The sequence below is a fragment of the Euleptes europaea genome, chromosome 12 (genome assembly GCF_029931775.1).
Source record: "Euleptes europaea isolate rEulEur1 chromosome 12, rEulEur1.hap1, whole genome shotgun sequence".
NCBI lineage: Eukaryota > Metazoa > Chordata > Lepidosauria > Squamata > Sphaerodactylidae > Euleptes > Euleptes europaea.
Genome location: NC_079323.1, coordinates 852,501 through 871,816, shown reverse-complemented (window position 1 = coordinate 871,816; position 19,316 = coordinate 852,501). Strand labels below are relative to the sequence as shown.

The 19,316-nt window shown below is 39.6% G+C and overlaps 1 protein-coding gene and 1 pseudogene across 1 annotated transcript; both read right to left on the bottom strand.

Moving 5' to 3' along the window:
* Positions 1–1,718: 1,718 nt before the first annotated feature.
* On the bottom strand, positions 1,719–14,932 carry LOC130485222 (olfactory receptor 51H1-like; annotated as a pseudogene).
* A 2,020-nt stretch (positions 14,933–16,952) lies between these two features.
* Positions 16,953–17,900, bottom strand: LOC130485577 (olfactory receptor 51V1-like). The gene has a single exon (XM_056858794.1). It carries the CDS (start codon positions 17,898–17,900, stop codon positions 16,953–16,955), a length of 948 nt encoding a protein of 315 aa, XP_056714772.1.
* Positions 17,901–19,316: the final 1,416 nt, after the last annotated feature.

Below are 19,316 nucleotides of genomic sequence, written 5' to 3'. Positions count from 1 at the left end.
AGTGGCACCGGGGAAGGGCAACAGGAAGGGAAGTTTTTAATTGAATTATAAATCAGGATAATTCACAATGGGAAGATTTGAATTGGAAGTTCCAGATTGTCACAGGGTACTCCTTGCCTGGTGTGGCTTAATTGCTGTCATTGTGATGGCACATCCTGATTTCTCCCAAAAAAGGCTTCCTTGGAAGCAATTGCTGTGGTCGTTGTCGCAAAATCCTTTGCTGTGTTCACCCTTTTAGTAAACTGTTCTGTGGTTATAGAGAATAGCCTTCCAACATTCAAAGGAATAAGGAATTTATCAAAAAGGAAATGACCACATCCATACTCTGCTCAGCAATTGCTGGAGCAAGGATATAAAGAAAAGGTTTATAATGCAATCCTCTATTGTCTATCTCCTGTTTCCTTTCTGTGTGCCACGAGAAAATTTCTTAGAATGAATGTGGGGTGTTGTAGCCACAAAGCTCTAAATAGTTTGATGAATCCCAGAATGGAGTTCATTTCTCCACATATGCATAGTGGTAAATTAAAGGCACTCTACAAATGTTCAAAAGTTTTGTTGCCAGGGCTTCTGAAAAAATGCTACCTCCTGAAAGAAAAGGTGCTAGGGCTCCTGAATTTCTCTTTTCTGGATAAGAAGCCCATAATCTAGCAGTGTGGGGATGCTATGGTTATGAGGAGATGTGTAATTAATCCATCAACCAGAAAGTACACCGTGGGTTTGCCAACTCCGTATGGGCCTGACGCTGGACATTTAGTGTCTGGGTGGGTGGCTTGATGATCTCTCGTGATATGTACAGTAAAGAATCTATATGTCTTTAATACATGACCTGTTTATTCCATGGTTATTTCATGAAATGTATGTTATGTAAAACTAATAATAGAATGTACTGTAATGATATTCATGGGGTAAGTAGATTATATGTAGTATGTATTATGTAAAATTAATAATAGAATGTACTGTAATGATATTCATGGGGTAAGTAGATGAATGCCCAATTATACATACCATAATCCAGAGCCACAGCTGCTTGTGCACACAACTGCACGCATGCAATGACGCCATTTCTGGGTTAACCCCTGGAAGTGCCGCATCGCCAAGGCTGCTTTAGCACTCAAGCCCCCAAACCTCCCACCTGGTTTCTCTTTTTTTATCCATACCATTTTGAAGGTAGAGTTTGGGGAAAGCAGAACTAATAGGGCCAGTGTGCCCAACCTTAATAAACAGTACAATCTAATCCCAGTAAGTACTGTTTATGCATTTATTTGGTGCATTTTTGTCCTCTTCATTCAGTGAGCTCATGTTTTCAATTTTTAGCTGCCTTGGTGGCCCTTGTGAGGTCAGAAAGGCAGGATATAACTGTTGTATATCAAAATAAATAAGAGTCAGCATACATGGATCATCTCTCTCCTATTTTATCCTCACAGCAACAGAATCATGTAACTTTGGCTGAGAGACGGTGGCCACAATGCTCCCAGTCCAATATTCTAACCATTATGCTATGCTGGATCAACAGAAATGTAGATGTCAAACAACTGTATTTCCCTCAAAGTTATGGTCAATATGAACCATTTTATTTAAAATCTATGGTGAACTTCATTCATTTTCCACTTCATAGGGAGATGTTATTGAAATTCTTGTTTTTCTCTTTTTAGTCTTTGCTTTCATTGCAATTTATTATCCTGATTTCCCTTTATCACAGTTTCTGCAATGGAGAAATGTCAACCTCTTATTTTCTTTTGCTGGAACATTTTGCGAATCCTTTGTCGAATCTGTTGAGTTTTCACACTGTACACAATGGGATTAAGAACGGGTTGGACCACAATGTAAATGTTGGCCATCATCATGTGAACAATGGGAGAGAGGTGTCTTGCAAATCGGTGTACTACCGTGATGCCTATCAGGGGAACATAGAAAATCAAGATGGCGCACACGTGGGAGACACAAGTGTTGAGAGCCTTCAGGCGCTCTGTGTGGGAAGCAATCCTCATAATGGTTCTCAGAATGAGGAGGTATGAGAAAAGAATGACCACAGCATCCAATCCCAAGGTACAAATGACTATAATCAGTCCATACAACACGTTTACTCTTGTGTCTGCACAGGCCAACTTCATTGCATCCTGATGGAGGCAGTATGAGTGAGAGAGCACATTGGAGCGGCAGAAGGGTAGCCGTTTAATAAGGAAGGGGACAGGGAGGCAGACACAGAAACCTCTGGCCAAGACAGCTAGTCCAATTTTTCCAATTACTGAATTTTGGAGGAGAGAGCTGTATCTCAGGGGGTCGCATATGGCAATGAAGTGGTCAAAAGCCATCGCCACAGAGATCCGGTTGGGCAAGATGGCGGAGTGACCGCACCTTCGGGAGCGGGAGTGAAAATTACCTGTGCTGTGGCTAAAAACTCAATACTTTTAGCCCTGAGTTAGAAATTATTTCTGAATCTCAACTCTCAACGAGAGGAGGAACGTCGCCACCCCAAAAAAAGGGGTTTTGGACGTACCAGCAGGCGAATTTCAGGCAAGTCCTACAAAGCTCCGACCTCCCAACTGACTACCCCCCCCCCAACCCTTCCCCTTCCCTTTCCTTTCTATTTCGAATATTACCCCCTTAGCCTTCGGTATAAAAGAAAATAATACAATCAGGTTATTGACTGATAAGAGCTTCACTAACTCCTATTTCCCCCCCCCTCTTTCTTTACCGGCTGTCTTTGGATGGTCTTTTGGAACTGTCTGGTGGGGTGAGAACGGCGGTGCAGCCCCCCGGGGAGGAAGAGGGCGCCGAGGACTGGCGACAAGACTGGCCGCGGCAGCGGGGAGACCAGTGGTGTGGCTGGTGACGGCGGCGGCAGCTGGCTGACGAAGGAAGGCAGCTGGCCGAGGACGGGCGAGGCGGCGCGGAGAAGCAGGAGAAAACCAGGACGGCGACGTCGGGTGATGAAAGCTACCCCCAAAAAACTGGAGGTCTAGAAAGGGGGGACAGTAAACTCCGGACAGAGAGGGCTGGAAGGCAAACGGGACGGCAACGACTCGAGAGGAAGGTCCCTGGAGTACAAAAGCCCCCGCTGACTCCCGAGGAGGCAGAAACTAGTGGCGCAGGCAAGATTAATTTGCAGCAGTTCCAGTGACGTTAACCGGCCCTGCTAAAGACTACAACTCCCAGAATACTCAGCATTTAGCCCTAACAATCCTAAATAGGGGGGGGAAAGAAGAAACCACTGTCAATTGGGGTTTCTGCTGCAATATAGAATATAAATTAAAGGCGAAAGGAAGTGTTATAAATAACTAAATACTTTGGTGATAACTAAGGATATGTATGAACTTATTGAATTCTAATGAGCCTAATTTATACAAACAATTAATAATTTAATAATTAATGATCTAAAATACCCAGCTGTATGTGTTAAAATCAATGTGGTTTTAAGCAATTAATTGTTATATAAGTGATCTGATTTGAATACTTGAATATTTAAACAAGACTGATTAGCATCTAAACAAACAAACAAACAAACAAAAGCCATTAATTCTTACCCTCTATAGTTGTGCATGTCTGGTAACTATACAGAATTACAAACCAGAAGAAAAATATATAGATACAATCTAATGAAAAAAAAACAGAAAAACAGATAAAGCTAATAATTTGACCCCAAGGAAACACTTGGAAGAAGAGAAGAAGGAAGAAGAGGTTGACAGCGCAGAAGAATCTATAAGCCTCCAACCTCAACAGAACAGATCTAGCAAAGCAGAGGCTAATATGGAGAAGGCTCTGGACAAACTGGTGGTCCAATTGACGGCTCTGACAACTCAGTTAACTGGAACAGAACAAAGACTAGAAGCAAAAGTAGACCAAATAAACAGTAAAATGGACAAGATAAATAAAGAATTAGAAAGGTTGACCAAGGAATGTAACTCGGTCAGAACAGATGTACGGACAGTACAGACGGAAGTAAAGACAGTCAAACAGGAATTGGTGACCGGACTCCAGGACATTCAACAAAAAATAGAGGAAAACGCTAAGGACATACTGGATAACAGAGAAGACATCAAAAAACTCAAAACAAGACAAATAAAGACAGAAAGGACACAACAGCAATATAAAGTTTGGACAGAAGAAACAGAAAACAGATTAGCCACAACGGAAATGCAAATAAGTGAGAACAACTTGCGTTTCCAAAAAGTGTCAGAAGACATGCCTCAAGAAAGTCTGGAAGACTTCCGGGTCGGGCGACCCCCCCCCCCCGTTGCAAGCGCGAAGCCGCGCTCCTGCCGTTCGCTGCCTTGGGGCATACAAACAGCCCCGTTAAGAACCGGCAAGTGGCACCCCTCGGTGGAAGAGGGGATGTGGACTCGGGCGCCGGTGGTGGAACTGCCATGGGAGCGATAGCCGCCGAGAAATCGGCGGCGGTTGCTCTGGCAGACTTCACTGAAGAGCCGGCGCCATCTTCAAGAGACGGCAGGAGAGAGCGAGGTGGGACCCGATTTTTTCTTTCTTTTAAATTGGATTAAATAAAGGTTACTGATTTGTGGAGCACTAATTTGGGGTGTGTGGCAGTATTTTTTTTTTGCTAAGAGACAACTCTGAACTATCTATAATTCAGTTACGCTCTGTTTTTTTGTCTTTTGGCTTTTTGCCAGTTGAGTGACGCACTTAAAAGAAAAACTTTTTTGCAAACAAGATCTTTGGCTCAAAGGAAAGAAGTTGGAGAATAATCAAGTGACATGGCATAAAATATCTCAGTGGTCATAGTGATTGTTTCTCCTAACTGATTTTTTCCATCTGAATGAGTTTTACAATGATCTAAAAAGAACTCTCTGCCCCCCCCACTCTCCTCTGGATTACAATTGCTAGCTGTTTTTTTCCCCCTAGCCTATCAATGGCTGAGAAGCATACTAAAGATATACTTAAGGATACAAAGTTGGTGGTACAGCCTCCTCTTAGACGGTCCTCTGTAACTCAAATAGCTCAAATATCCAAACAGACGACTTCTCCAACAGCAACAACATCTATTAGCACCAAGATGCCCTTAAAAACTAAACCTGATGTTAAACCTGAAGTGACTTTGAACTCTGTGTTTGAACTGTTAACCAAGACTCACCAGGACGTTACAGAAATGAAGCAGGAATTATCCCAGAATACAGTTACCACGTCTCAGAATTCAGCTGCAATAGCTGCTTTGCAGGATACAATTTCATCTCTGGCTGTCAGACAAGATAAGGTTGAAACCAAGCTCAAAAAAAATACACAGGAGACTAAAGAAATCAAGAAGAAGGTGGATACCTTGGAGATGTCATTAGCATCCGTAGTTGACAGAGAGGAGGGGCAAAATGATCAACTGGCGATGGTTGAGCTTAAGATAAAGGAATCTTCCCTACGTATACGTGGTTTGAGAGAGAAAATTGAGGATCGGGACCTACGTGGATACCTGACAGCTCTTTTGATGGATTTCTTACAAGAATCTGAAGAAGTTATTGCAGGGATGATAGTGACAGCGTATAGAATAAACTCAGCATATGCAACAAGGAATAAAGTACCGAGGGATTGCCTGCTTCAATTGTTTTCTAGAAGTCACAGAGACCTAATACTTAATACTCACTACAAGACACCATTGAAGATTGGGGATGAGCCTTTGAGACTGATGAAAGAAATACCTGCAAGATTGCTGAGGAAAAGGAAGGATTTTATGGAGATTGCTCAACGCTTAAGACTCAGTGGAATACAATTTAGATGGGAATTCCCGCAGGGCCTGTCTTTTATTTTCAAGGCTAAAAGGTTCAAGTTTACAGAAGTTGATAAGGCAGACCAGTTTTTGAGAAGATATGACACTGATCTGGTTAAACCTTCCAAATCAGCTAAACAAGTTCCAACCAGAGAATCCACAGAGGAAGAAAAGGCATCTGAGGCTTCTGGAGGTGGAGACATCCCAGCAACATCAGAGGACTCTTCAATTGAAGATACAGAAGGCTGAACAGAAATATGGGGGGTAGGGGGGGTGGCAGTAGTAGGTGGCAAGCATGTTGAAATTGATTGTGGAAATATATGGGATCTAATTGAAATTTGATATGTTACAGGTTTTATCTTGGAATGTGAATGGATTGAATTCTCCCAACAAAAGGAGGAAAATATTTCATCATCTACAAAAAACTAATGCTAACATTATTTGTTTACAGGAAACACATATACTCCCAAAGGATGCATTTAGGTTGGAACAAACAAGGTTGGGTACCCTATTTACAGCATGTAATGATAGTAAGAAAACCAATGGAATAGCTATGTATATACCTGTTTCATTGCAACCAAAAGTTATTTATCAAGATATAGAGGGAAGAGTTTTGATGCTGGAAGTAATGTATGGTTTTCAAAGAATATTGCTCATGGGAATATATGCACCTAATATAAATCAAAGGTCTTTTTATGAAAAATTAGCATCACTATTAGCTGAACATGCTACTGAAAAATTGATTTGGATGGGGGATTTTAATGGAGTTAAGGTACCTAAGATTGACAGATCAGGGAAAAAGAAAAAAGCAGTTAATGAAGGAAAATTACCAGGGAATTTTGATGCCCTTATAGATCAGTGGGATATGTTTGATGTCTGGAGGTTGACACATGGTAACAAGAAGGGATATACCTTTTTTTCACAGAGACATCTTACGTATTCCAGGATAGATATGATATGGATGTCAAAGGGTCTGGTAGAGAAATCAGAGAACTCAGAGATTTTGCCTAGGGTGTTATCAGATCATAATGCGGTTTTAGTTAAAATTAAAATGGAAAATAGAGGTTACAAGCCCTGGAGAATTCATGATTTTCTTTTAAAAAATAATAAAATAGTTAACAAATTGAAGGTGGAAATATCCAATTATTTTAAAGAAAATATAAATAAAGGTACCAGTGAAGATATAGTTTGGGATGCCAGTAAGGCAGTAATTAGGGGACATTTGATTCAACAAAATACAAGATATTATAGGGAAAGGGAGAAAAGGAAAAAATGTATATTAGATGAAATAAAACAGGCGGAACGATATTTATCTAGAATGCAGGATAAAGGGGCTAAACAGGAACAACAAAATAAGATTAGAAATTGGCAACAACAATATGAATTTTTAATTGCTGAAGAGATTGAAAGAAAAGTTATATATAACAAACAAAGATTTTTTGAACACGCGAATAAACCGGGTAAAATGTTAGCTTGGCAACTTAAACAAAAAGGAAAAAAATTCCAATAACCCAGATTAGAAGGAATGGTAAGATAACAAGAATTAAAGAGGAGATAGTTGATACGTTTGAAATTTTATACAGATTTATACAAAAAAAATTTAGTTTCAGAGATAGAGATGGAAGCCTATCTTACTAAATCGGTCTGGGGGAAAATAACAATTGAAAATAAAGAATTCTTAGATTCTCCAATATCTACGGAGGAACTGGAACAAGCAATAAGTAAAAGTAAACTCAATAAGTCCCCTGGACCAAATGGCTTTACAGCATATTATTATAAAACATTTAAAGAGCAATTAATTCCTTATCTTCTGGAAGTGATGAATATAGGCATGACAAAAGGTACTATCCCTCAAACATGGAAACAAGCAAACATAGCATTAATACCAAAGGTTAACTCTGATATTTTGGAAGTTAAAAATTATAGACCGATTTCATTATTAAACATTGATTATAAATTATATGTAGCAATTTTAGCTAATAGGTTAAAAAGAGTATTGAATCAATTAATATATGATGATCAGGCTGGATTTTTACCCGGGAGGTTGATTAGTCAGAATGTAAGGGTGGTAATAGATCTTTTAGAATATGCGGAACAAGACACAACACCAATAGCCTTGATATTTTTGGATGCTGAAAAAGCTTTTGATAATGTTAATTGGCAGTTTATGATTAAGGTATTGGAGTTTATGGATTTTGGTGAGAGTTTTAAAACTGCTATAAAAGGTATATATACACAACAAACAGCTAATTTGATTGTAAACGGAGTATTATCACCAAAGATTGAAATTCAAAGGGGAACCAGACAGGGTTGTCCTCTTTCCCCTTTACTTTTTATTTTAGTTTTAGAGATATTATTGAATAATTTTAGAAAGTCTAATGATGTAGTAGGGGTACGAATAGGGAGAAATCATTATAAACTTAAGCATATGCTGATGATTTAGTATGTTTTTTGACTGATCCAATTGAACAGTTTGATAGATGGAATAACATTTTGGAGGTTTATGGAAAGCTTTCAGGTTTTAAAATTAATAAAGCTAAAACAAAAATCTTAGTGAAAAATATGACTCGTGTACAGCAACAAATATTAAGTAAAAAGACGGGACTCAACATTGAAAATAAAGTTAAATATTTGGGTATATGGATATCGAATAATAATCTCAATCTATTTCAGGATAATTATGTAAACCAATGGAAACAAATAAAAAAAGACTTGATAAATTGGGAAAAAGTACCCCTATCATTATGGGGAAGAATAGCAGTAATTAAAATGATGCTATTACCCAAAATGCTTTTTTTGTTCCAAAATTTACCAATAGTGACAGGTGCACACATATTTGAAGATTGGAAAAAAGATGTTATGAGATTTCTTTGGGGTAAAGAAAAACATAGGATAGCATATAATAATTTAATAGAATTGAAGGAAACGGGAGGTTTGGGTTTACCAGATTTAAAAATGTACTACCATGCGGCCTGCTTTACCTGGATCAAAAATTGGATCCTCTTAGAGAATCCAAAGTTATTAGAACTAGAAGGATATAAGCTAAGGTTCGGGTGGCATGCTTATTTATGGTATGAAAAACAGAAGGTGAATAAAGAATTCAATTCTCATATTATAAGGAAAAATTTATTACAGATATGGAATAAATATAAAGATGCTTTAGAAAGTAAAACCCCTGGGTGGTTAAATCCTATAGAAGCATTTATTAGAAGAGGTGCACATTTAAATTTGGACTGTGATATTTATAGAGAAATGATAGATTACAGAGATGGGATATTGGTTTTGAAAACACGTGAAGAACTACAGATAAAAGATTGGTTTATGTATTATAAATTAAAAGATATTTTTGTTAAGGATAATAGATTGGGATTTAACCGATCCAAATCTAAACTTGAGATAATATTATCAAAGGGTAATAAAGGTTTGATAGGAAGGATTTATAAAGTACTTATAGAAATGAAATTAGAACAGGAAAGGGTCAAACCAGTTATGCTGAAATGGATGAGAGACTTAGGATATAATATAGAGATGGAGATTTGGGAAAAATTATGGAAAAATGAATTTAGGTTTACAATCTCGAATGAAATAAGAGAAAACTTATATAAAATGTTTTATAGATGGTACATAACTCCAGCATTATTAAATAAAATGAAAAAAGATTATAAAGCTTTTTGCTGGAAATGTGGTACCGATATAGGCACATTTATGCATAGCTGGTGGTATTGTAAAAAAATTAGGAGATTTTGGCAATTAGTTTTGAATGAGACTAATAATTTGATTAAAATAAAAATTAAGAGAGATCCCGCCTTTTGCTTATTGGGCATTCCAAAAAAAGAATTGGATAAAGCTGACAGAGTCATATGTCAATATAGTTTTGCAGCTGCAAGGATTACAATTGCTAAAAAATGGAAGCAAACAAATAAACCTTTAATTAAAGAATGGAGAGAGAAATTATGGATGTATATGCGGATGGCCAAAATTACAGCATCTTTACATGGTAAAGACATGGAGGAATTTAAAATTACATGGTCAAAGGCCACTGCATATTGGGATAAATCGGCAAAAAAGGATCTTAAGAATTTAGTTAACGAATTATAGTATAAAGTGATTTTAACTAATCTATAACAATGTGATTTATTAATCTTTGTCATGACACCTCATCGGAAGTCCATTGGTGATGGGCACAGTGGTGGGGGGAGGGTTTTTGACCTAGGGCGTAATATTTATTTTTATATGAATAACAATGTATAATAGAAATTTACGCTCTATATATGTATATGCATTTTTTCTTTTCTTTTCTTTTTACATGTATACTTTTTTTTTGTTTTGATTTATTATAAAAATGCAATAAAAAAATTTATTAAAAAAAAAAAAAAGAAAGTCTGGAAGAAACTATGACCCAGCTGCTCGCTACCTATCTTGAGATCGATGAAGAAGCCGTGGATATCAGGGAAATTTATAGAGTCAACTCTAAATACGCAACCTTAAACAAACTGCCAAGGGAAATTCTTATAAAATTTACGGATAAACGAATAAAAGAGGACATATTGAATAAACACAGAGCTGACCCACTAGTATATAAAGGTAAAGAAATACAGATCTTTCCGGACCTACCCTTCTCAGTAAGGAAAAGAAGGCGTGAACTCGACTCTCTACGTAAGCTATTATGTGAACGGGAGATAAGATATAGGTGGGTGGGCCCATACTTCTTAAGTGTTCAACTCCCCTCGGGCAGGGTCCTAATACGAACAATAGACGAAGCTTATGATTTAGAGGATGAAATCAAAACAAAGACCAAAGGAAAAGACAGTAGAACTGATGGAACAAATTCGCCACGGAACAAAAAGAGACACTCAGCGACAGACCAAGAAAGCCTATTGGACGAGGCGGCAGCCTACAAATAGAACACAACATGACGGATGGCTTAGAAATAATATCTATTAATATAAATGGCTTGAACACACCACAAAAAAGAAATAAAACCTTTCACGCGCTTTCTAAATACAAAGCGAATATAATATGTCTGCAAGAAACACATATAAAAAGAAAATACAATTACTTGTTAAATAATAAACGACTTGGTACAGTGTACACATCGTCAGCGCTAGAAAAAAAAAGGGGCGTTGCAATATATATTACAGATCCAGCTATTAAAGTCTTGGAAACTATAAAGGACACCAAGGGCAGACAGTTAACACTTAAATTGCAATTTCCAACAGGGGAAATAAAAATATTAACTTCTATATATGCGCCATCGACATCAAAGGGAAAAAATTTTACGGAACTCTTTTCAACACTGGAAGAACAAGTGGAATATGAGATCATCATCATCGGGGACATGAATGGAGTTCTAGATGCCAAATTGGATAGATCAAAAAACCAAAAAAGTGGCAAGCTTCCCAAAAATGTAAAACTAGATATGCAACGCCTCAATCTGTTGGACATTTGGAGAATTAAAAATCCTAATATCAAAGACTACACATTCTATTCAGATAGACACAGAACCTTTTCCAGAATTGATATGTGCTGGACGTCGACTACCTTAATGAAAAATCTAGAATATATCAAAATACTACCTCGGATTCTGTCAGACCACAACCCAATAACAATAAAATGGCAGCATCAAAAGAAGAAAATATTCAGATGGAGGCTAAATGATGTATTACTCAACAAAGAGAAAGATCTTAACATAGGTCGTGAAGAACTCAGGGAATTTCTACAGAGAAATGAAACGCAAGGAATGAGCCAAGCAATAATTTGGGACTGTTCAAAGGCTTACATGAGAGGTATCTATATTTCATTAAGTTCAAAAAATAAAAAAGAGCGGGAAAAACATATGACAGATCTTCAAACCAATCTTGCTCGGTTAGAAAAAATCCACCAGCGAACAAATAGCAAAAAAATTCTGAGAAAACTTAAAAAAATCAGACACGAAATTGATCTTGTCTACACAGAGGAAATGGCAAAAAAATTAAAATTTATAAAGCAAAGACATTTTGCACACGCAAATAAACCGGGCAAGTACCTGGCAGCTATGGTCAAAACGGAAAAACAGAAAAGAACAATTCACGCGGCAAGACTGAAGGGGCAGATAACACACAAGGAAGATGAAATAGCGCAGTGCTTCCTAGAATACTTTAAGGAACTTTATAAAAAAAACGAGCAAAACGAACAAATGGAGGAAATAAAAACTTACATTCAACAAAATCATCTGAACTATCTTTCCAAGGAAGATATAGCCTGTTTAAACCAAGAAATCACTATAGAAGAAGTGAAACAGGCAATTAAAAAGCTGAAGAGTGGAAAGACGCCAGGGCCAGACGGCTTTACGGCTATATATTATAAATCATTCACGGAAGAAGTGGCTCCAATGTTAGTGAAAGTAATGAATGAAATATACAAGAAAAAGAAGGTACCAGACTCTTGGAAAGAAGCATACATAACGCTTATTCCTAAAGAAGGAATGGATCCAACTCTACCCTCCTCATATAGGCCAATCTCATTGCTTAACACAGACTATAAAATATTCACAACAATAATTACACAAAGACTGTTAGCTCACGTAGAAACATTGATAAATCCAGATCAGACAGGCTTTATACCAAAACGTTATATGGCGGACAACATCAGGTTTTTGATTAACGCGCGGGAGCTTGTGAAATATAGAAAAGAGAAAATGGCCTTTATTTTCGTGGATGCAGAGAAAGCCTTCAACAATATTTCATGGGACTTTATAAGACAGGTGACCCACAGTATAGGACACGACGGTAATTTACTTAACTGGATATCTAGTATATATACGGATCAACAAGCGAAACTTATAATAAACGGCACCCTGACCAAAGATATTAATATTGAAAAAGGAACGAGACAAGGATGTCCTCTATCACCCTTGTTATTTAATCTAACATTAGAAGTGCTGGCAAATAAAATTAGAACAAATCAGAAAATAACTGGCCTAAGTGTACAAGGAGAAGAATTTAAAATCAGAGCATACGCTGATGATGTTTTGCTCACAATCTCGCAACCAAACTCTAGCATTAAAGAACTTATGAGCGATATCCAGGTCTATGGACAATTGGCGGGTTACAAACTTAACAAGACTAAAACAAAAATCTTCTTAGAACACCTAACAAAAGAAGAAGAATCAGAAATAACACTTCAGGATTTACAGTATCAACCAAACCAATAAAATATCTGGGAATAACCTTTCCAAAAAAATCTCAGGACCTATACAACTATAATTATCAAACAGTCTGGAATAAGATTGAATGTGAACTTCAAACTTGGACTAAACTAAAAATCTCCTGGTTGGGCAGAATATCCCTAACTAAATTAAATGTACTGCCAAGATTTAATTTTCTATTTCAAACAATCCCCATTAAAGTGCCAGATAAGACATTAAAATCCTGGCAACAGAAAATTAATAGATTTGTTTGGGACAAAAAACGTCCAAGAATAAAATTTAAAATTATGACAGATGCAAAGAAAAGAGGAGGTATGTCCCTTCCAAACCTAACTATATATCATCAAGCAGCGACCTTGGTATGGATCAAAGACTGGATTTTGCAAACTAACGAAAGAACTACTAAATTAGAACTGGCAAATCTACAAGGTGGAGTACATCATTTACTATGGGGAAAAAACTGGAAGACGTGCCTAGAAAAAATGGGAGGCCATCCAACAGTAGAAAATATGATAGCAGTGTGGCGAAAATTGAAACCCAGATTGACTTTTGAAAGATCACTATTGATGGCGCCTTTTAATGTTTATGGCTCTGTAACTGATAGAAAAACGTATGGGACAATACGATATCAGGACTTGATAAAAACAGATGGCTCTCTCAAGACACTAACTGAGTTACAAAATGATTGCCTGCAGATGTCTTGGCTGATATATTACCAACTAATCTCAAGATTTAAAGAAGATTGTTGGACGCGGGGAGTCTTACAAGGTAAAACAGATTTCGAACAGCTGATAAGTAAGCCAACAGATCACCTTTTAGGCAAAATCTATCGATTGTTGCTGACATATGACACGGAAGACGAACAAATAAAATCTTGCCAAATCAAATGGATGGAAAATCTCAAAGAGATCATAACAACGGACGAATGGGAACAACTATTCCGTGCCAACCTTAAATTTACTCTATGCCAAGGAATTCAAGAAAACTGGCTGAAAATGTTACACAGGTGGTACATAACGCCGAGCGACATCCAGAACATGAACAGCTCAACATCAGGCTTGTGTTGGAAGTGTGGGAAAGCTAGAGGCACTTTTTATCACTGTTGGTGGACATGTACATCAGTCCAAAAATTTTGGAAAAAAATCCATAAGAATATAGAAACTATAATTGGCCAACCTATTATATATGACCCTAAAGTACCAGTCGAATGCAGTAAAGATCATCAGATTATATTAAAATATCTAATAACAGCGGCAAGAATAGTCCTAGCCTCACTGTGGAAAACAGAAAAAATACCAAAAATTGAACTCTGGATTGATAAAGCATATGAATTCATAACAATGGCGCATCTAACAGAACTTCTACAACCAGATACCTAAAATTCAAATAAAGACAAATGGCACAGTTTCTACAAATTTATTCAAACCATAAAACAACGATAAAAAAAAAATTTCTGCTCTTTTCTTTTTTCTAATTTTACTTAGACGTTATGAAAATAAAGGAGACAAAGTATGACATGTTAAAAAACGTTGACTATTTGAATCCTGTTAAGGGGGTAAAAACATGTATTTTCCTTTTGTTAATAATCTCCCTTACCCTTTTTCCTTTCCTGTATCCCCATTTAATATCAGAAATCAATAAAAATATTTATAAAAAAAAAAAAAAAGCCATCGCCACAAGGATGCCCGACTCTACCACTCCAAACGTGTGAATGAAGAACATCTGAGTGATGCAGGCATTGAATGAGATTCTTCTGGAGTCAAACCAGTAGATGGCCAGCATCGTTGGCATGGTGGACAGTGAGAGGCCCAGATCCGAGCAGGTGAGGATGGAGAGGAAGAGTACATGGGCTCATGGAGGCTTCGCTCTGTCTTGATGACAAAGAGGATCACAAAATTTCCGAAGAGAGTTAGGACGTAGAGCAGGCAGAGAGCTAAGGCCATCCAAGAGTTGCACTCCTCCATGCCGGGAATGCCAATGAGGACAAAGGTTTGATGGTTCACACTGCTGTCATTGGAGTTGATGGTGGACATCATGCTTGGATGGTGGTATCCTGTAAAACATCCACCATCATCTCAACAGACATAAAAGTCCTACAGGAAAAGTTGCAGCAGTTCTTAAGCCCCCTCCTCTATATATTGGGTCTGTACACTGCTTCAATTCTGGCATCACATTCACTGTCTTTGAATTAAAACTGAAGCTATGCTAGTCTTCAACTCCACCCTTCAACTCCACCTATGCGATTAATTTCGCATAGATTAGGCAGCCTATGATCACCAAAGCCAGGCAGGTTCAGCTGATAGAGATCTGTATTTGAACCTGGGCAGTTTTCTGTTGTTAAAAGGCTATGACTGCCCATTACCCCTAGATTAATGAACCACCTGTCCCAATTCACAAGTTTAGCATTCCAGTGATCTTTGAAAATTTACTCCTTCCAGACTGCCCTTGTGGATATTATTTCAATCAGCAGAATTACACCCTTCTAAACCCATTTCAATGGATTTAGAAAGGTGTAACTCTGATTAGGATTACTCTGTAAATTAGTTTGAAGTAATTTTGGATTCTAATAATTCAATTAGTTTTAGACGTTTGTTCTATGCTACTATTGTGATCTGCCGAGAGCATTTTAATGGAAATCCAGTTTAGAAATAGAATAATTAATTAGCTCAATAAATCAGTTGTGGGTAGGGTTCAGTTTCTCTGTGGTGATGAGAGGCAGATCTATGAGAAGAAGAAGAAGAAGAAGAAGAAGAAGAAGAAGAAGAAGAAGAAAAGTTGGTTTTTATATGCCGACTTTCTCTGCCACTTAAGTATCAAACCAACTTACAATCACCTTCCCTTCCCCTCCCCACAAGAGACACCCTGTGAGGTAGGTGGGGCTGAGAGCTGTGCCTAGCCCAAGGTTATCCAGCTGGCTTTGTATGTAGGAGTGGGGAAACAAATCCAGTTCACCAGATTAGCCTCCGCCGCTCATGTGAAGGAGTGGGGAATCAAACCTGGTTCTGCAGATCAGACTCCTGTGCAGGGGGTTGGTCTAGATGACCCTGGTGGTCCCTTCCAACTCTATGATTCTATGGTTCTAATCCACCCTGACTGCAAGAGAGAAAGGTGGATTATTAATAATACAGATAAATAAATAAATAAATAAATATCAATAAATATCAATATAATGCTATTCAATTGCTGATTTAAAAAGTAATGATGGGGAGAAAATAGCTGTTGCAACAGCCAAACGTTGAGGAAGTCCAAAGCCTATCACCCCTCCTGCCATTCTCTGACTGATGGAATCACATGTCCTCCATCATCCACACAAGGAGAAAAAGTAGAAAATTCAACTCGCAGATGAAGGGAGCTCATTTAATTGTTTGTTTTGACCATTTTCAAATGGACTACCTCACTTGCCATACAGCAAAGTACGTTGTAGCTTAAAACATTTTGCTTCCAGTCTAGTGCCCCAATTTCTGTGCCCAAACACGCACCATTTAACAATGAACGTTTCTAATATCACTTTCCACTCTCTTAGTGAATGCTGCACAGCTAGAATAGAAAGGAAGCAGGATGAAAAGTATGTGAGCTCAGGGCAAAACTCCTAATCTTGGGCAGAGAGGTGTCCTCAGGGAAAGCAGAAGAACACACAAATGGACACACATACAGGTGTCTTATACTGAACAAGACATCGAGGACACCCATTGAGGACAGTCTTGACTACTCAAGACTGGCCAAAGTTCTCCGGGGGTCTCAGGAAGAGAAAGGGGTCTTTCACATCACCTACTGCCTGGTCCTTTTAACTGGAGATGCTGGGGACTGAACCTGGGACTTTCTGCATGCCAAGCAGAGGCTCTTCCGCTAAGACACCACCCCTCCCCTAAGAAGAACAACAACATCACAAGCACAAGTCAACAAACACAGAACTGCCATGCAAAAAGGAGCTACAGTTCAGGCAGACCTGAAGGTAGAAAATGCCGGTTTTATGGCACAGACTTGATGCTGAATGACTGTGAAATAAAAGGAGGGTAAGGAGGAGAGACGCAGCTCCCTCCGCCTTATCTTGGTTCCTCAGCCTCTCTTGAACGAAACTATTCTCATGATCCTGCTGTAAATCTGCTTTGTTTTGATGCTGTAAATGACGGGGTTCATCAGGGGTGGGAGGAGAATGTAGATGTTCCCCATGATGATGTGGAGAAAGGGAGACGTATGCTTGCCAAACCGGTGCGCAACGGACAGCCCGAGCACTGGAATGTAGAAGACCAGGACGGCACAGAGGTGGGAGACGCAGGTGCCCAGGGCCTTGTGGTGGCCTTCGTTCCCAGAGGCCATTCCCAGGACCGCCTTCAGGATCAGGCTATAGGAAATAAGGATGAAGAGGAGATCAGAGCCCATGGTGAGGAGGATGAGGGTGAGGCCATAGTAACTGGTGATGGTGGTGTCGGCACATGCCAGGCGGATCACATCTTGGTGCACACAGTAGGAGTGAGAAAGGGTTGCAACTGGACAGTAGGGAAACTGCAGGAGGAAATACAGGGAGGGAATTAAGAGCAGGGTGCTTCTCAGCAGGAGGACCAGACCAATTCTGGCCACTCTACTGGTGGTCAGCAGAGCCGTGTACCTCAGAGGGACGCAGATGGCCAGGAAGCGGTCCAGAGCCATGGCAAAGAGCACCGCCGACTCCATGAAGGAGAAAGTGTGGATGATGAAAATCTGAGTAATGCAGCTCCGCCTGCTGATCTTCCTCAGCTGGAACCAGAGGACCCCCATGACGGTGGGCACCGTGGTGAGGCAGAGTCCCAGGTCGGTGGTAGCCAGCATGGCCAGGAAGTAATACATGGGCTGGTGCAGACTGGGCTCTGCCCGGATGATGTACAGAATGGCGCAGTTACCCAGCACCGCGAACAGGTAGGCGGAAAAGATGGGGAGGCCAATCCAACAGTGTGCTGCCTCCACCCCTGGGAAGCCACGCAGGGTAAACAGTGTGGTGCTGTGGTTGGCGGGAGTTAACAGTGCCATGTTGAGCCACAAGTAGGACTTCCAAATTCTGTGAAATGAAAAAAAAAAGTACTGAAGCCGCAGTCACTTTGGATTTCTACTTGGAGTCTCCCTCTTCAAATTCCAAGCACCTGCCTAGATGATCCCTAGCCCTGCTGATCAGACGGCGGGAGAAAAGAGCTATTTGTCTCAAGAGACGTTGCTCTTGAAAAGTGCCCTGATTTGTTTCTTCCCTACAGTAATAAAATTATCTCTGTATTTTTTTTTTATCACTCACCATCTATGCAAATCACAACTATTTTTGTGGCAACAGAATGTGCCCATCTGTTAGGACACAGTGGCTAGGCTGGAGAACCTTTCCTTGTGATCAAGAAAGAAGTTGGAAAAGTCTGAGAGCATCGATCTGAGGCTCCTTTCCTGGCTAGTTCTGAAGCCAGGACATTGAAGAGATCTTTGGTCTGATTCAGAAAGCTGCTGTCTTACCTGGAACTGTGCCGATGTTCTTCCAGCACAGGGCAGGAACACACCCACACACCCACACACCCCGTTGTCACTGTTGTTTGTCCCCCTCCATTCCAGGCAGCTCCAAGAAAAACAGCGTTCTCTGTTGTCTGCAATCTTCAGGCCCTTGAAGAAGGAGGACACGCTCTGAACGAAGCACCTGAGGGCTGCCTTGGCTGATGGGGCTGGCTGGGAGGATTTATAGCCTGGGAGTTATGCTGCAGTTGAGGGACCCTCAGCCAACAGGGGAGCAACAGCTGGTCCACTACATGATCTACGAACCCCTCCCAGGGGAGCCTCATCTGAGCAAGTTCTGGCTCTGTTGCTGGCCTTGCCAACCAGGGATTAATTTATATGCCCAGGGCAGGTGCTGGGACTCGGGGCTGCCTGGAGGTCCTTCCCATTCCCTGGGAAGAGACGACCCCTGGGCACAGATGTATGTGGCTGGCTGAGGGTGTGTGTGAGCTGCACAGAGGCCTCATGCAAATTCAAATGTCAGTTTTGCTTTTCAATAGGATTTGGGGGTTGGCATAGTAAAAGCTTGTTTTACTGAAGCAAATAAGCATCCTGTGAAGGGCCCCAAATCCCAAACTTTTTTTTGCAGCTTCTGGGGACAGGAGACAATATCAGGCACTTTCACACCGCCCAAATAATGCACTTTCAATACACTTTCAGTGCACCTTAACGATCATTTGCAAGTGGATTTTGCCAGTTCACACAGTAAAATCCACCTTCAAAGTGCATTGAAAGTGGATTGAAAGTGCATTATTTGGGCGGTGTGAAAGTGCCCTAAGTGTTGGCAGCGCAACTTTAAGGCTTTGCAGAATCGTGTTGGTGGTGGGAACAGGTTCCATTGAAACCTCGTAAGCTGAGCTACACTGTCTGGAGAAAGGAGAACCGAATCTCCCCATAGTGTTTATTTACACTAACTATGGC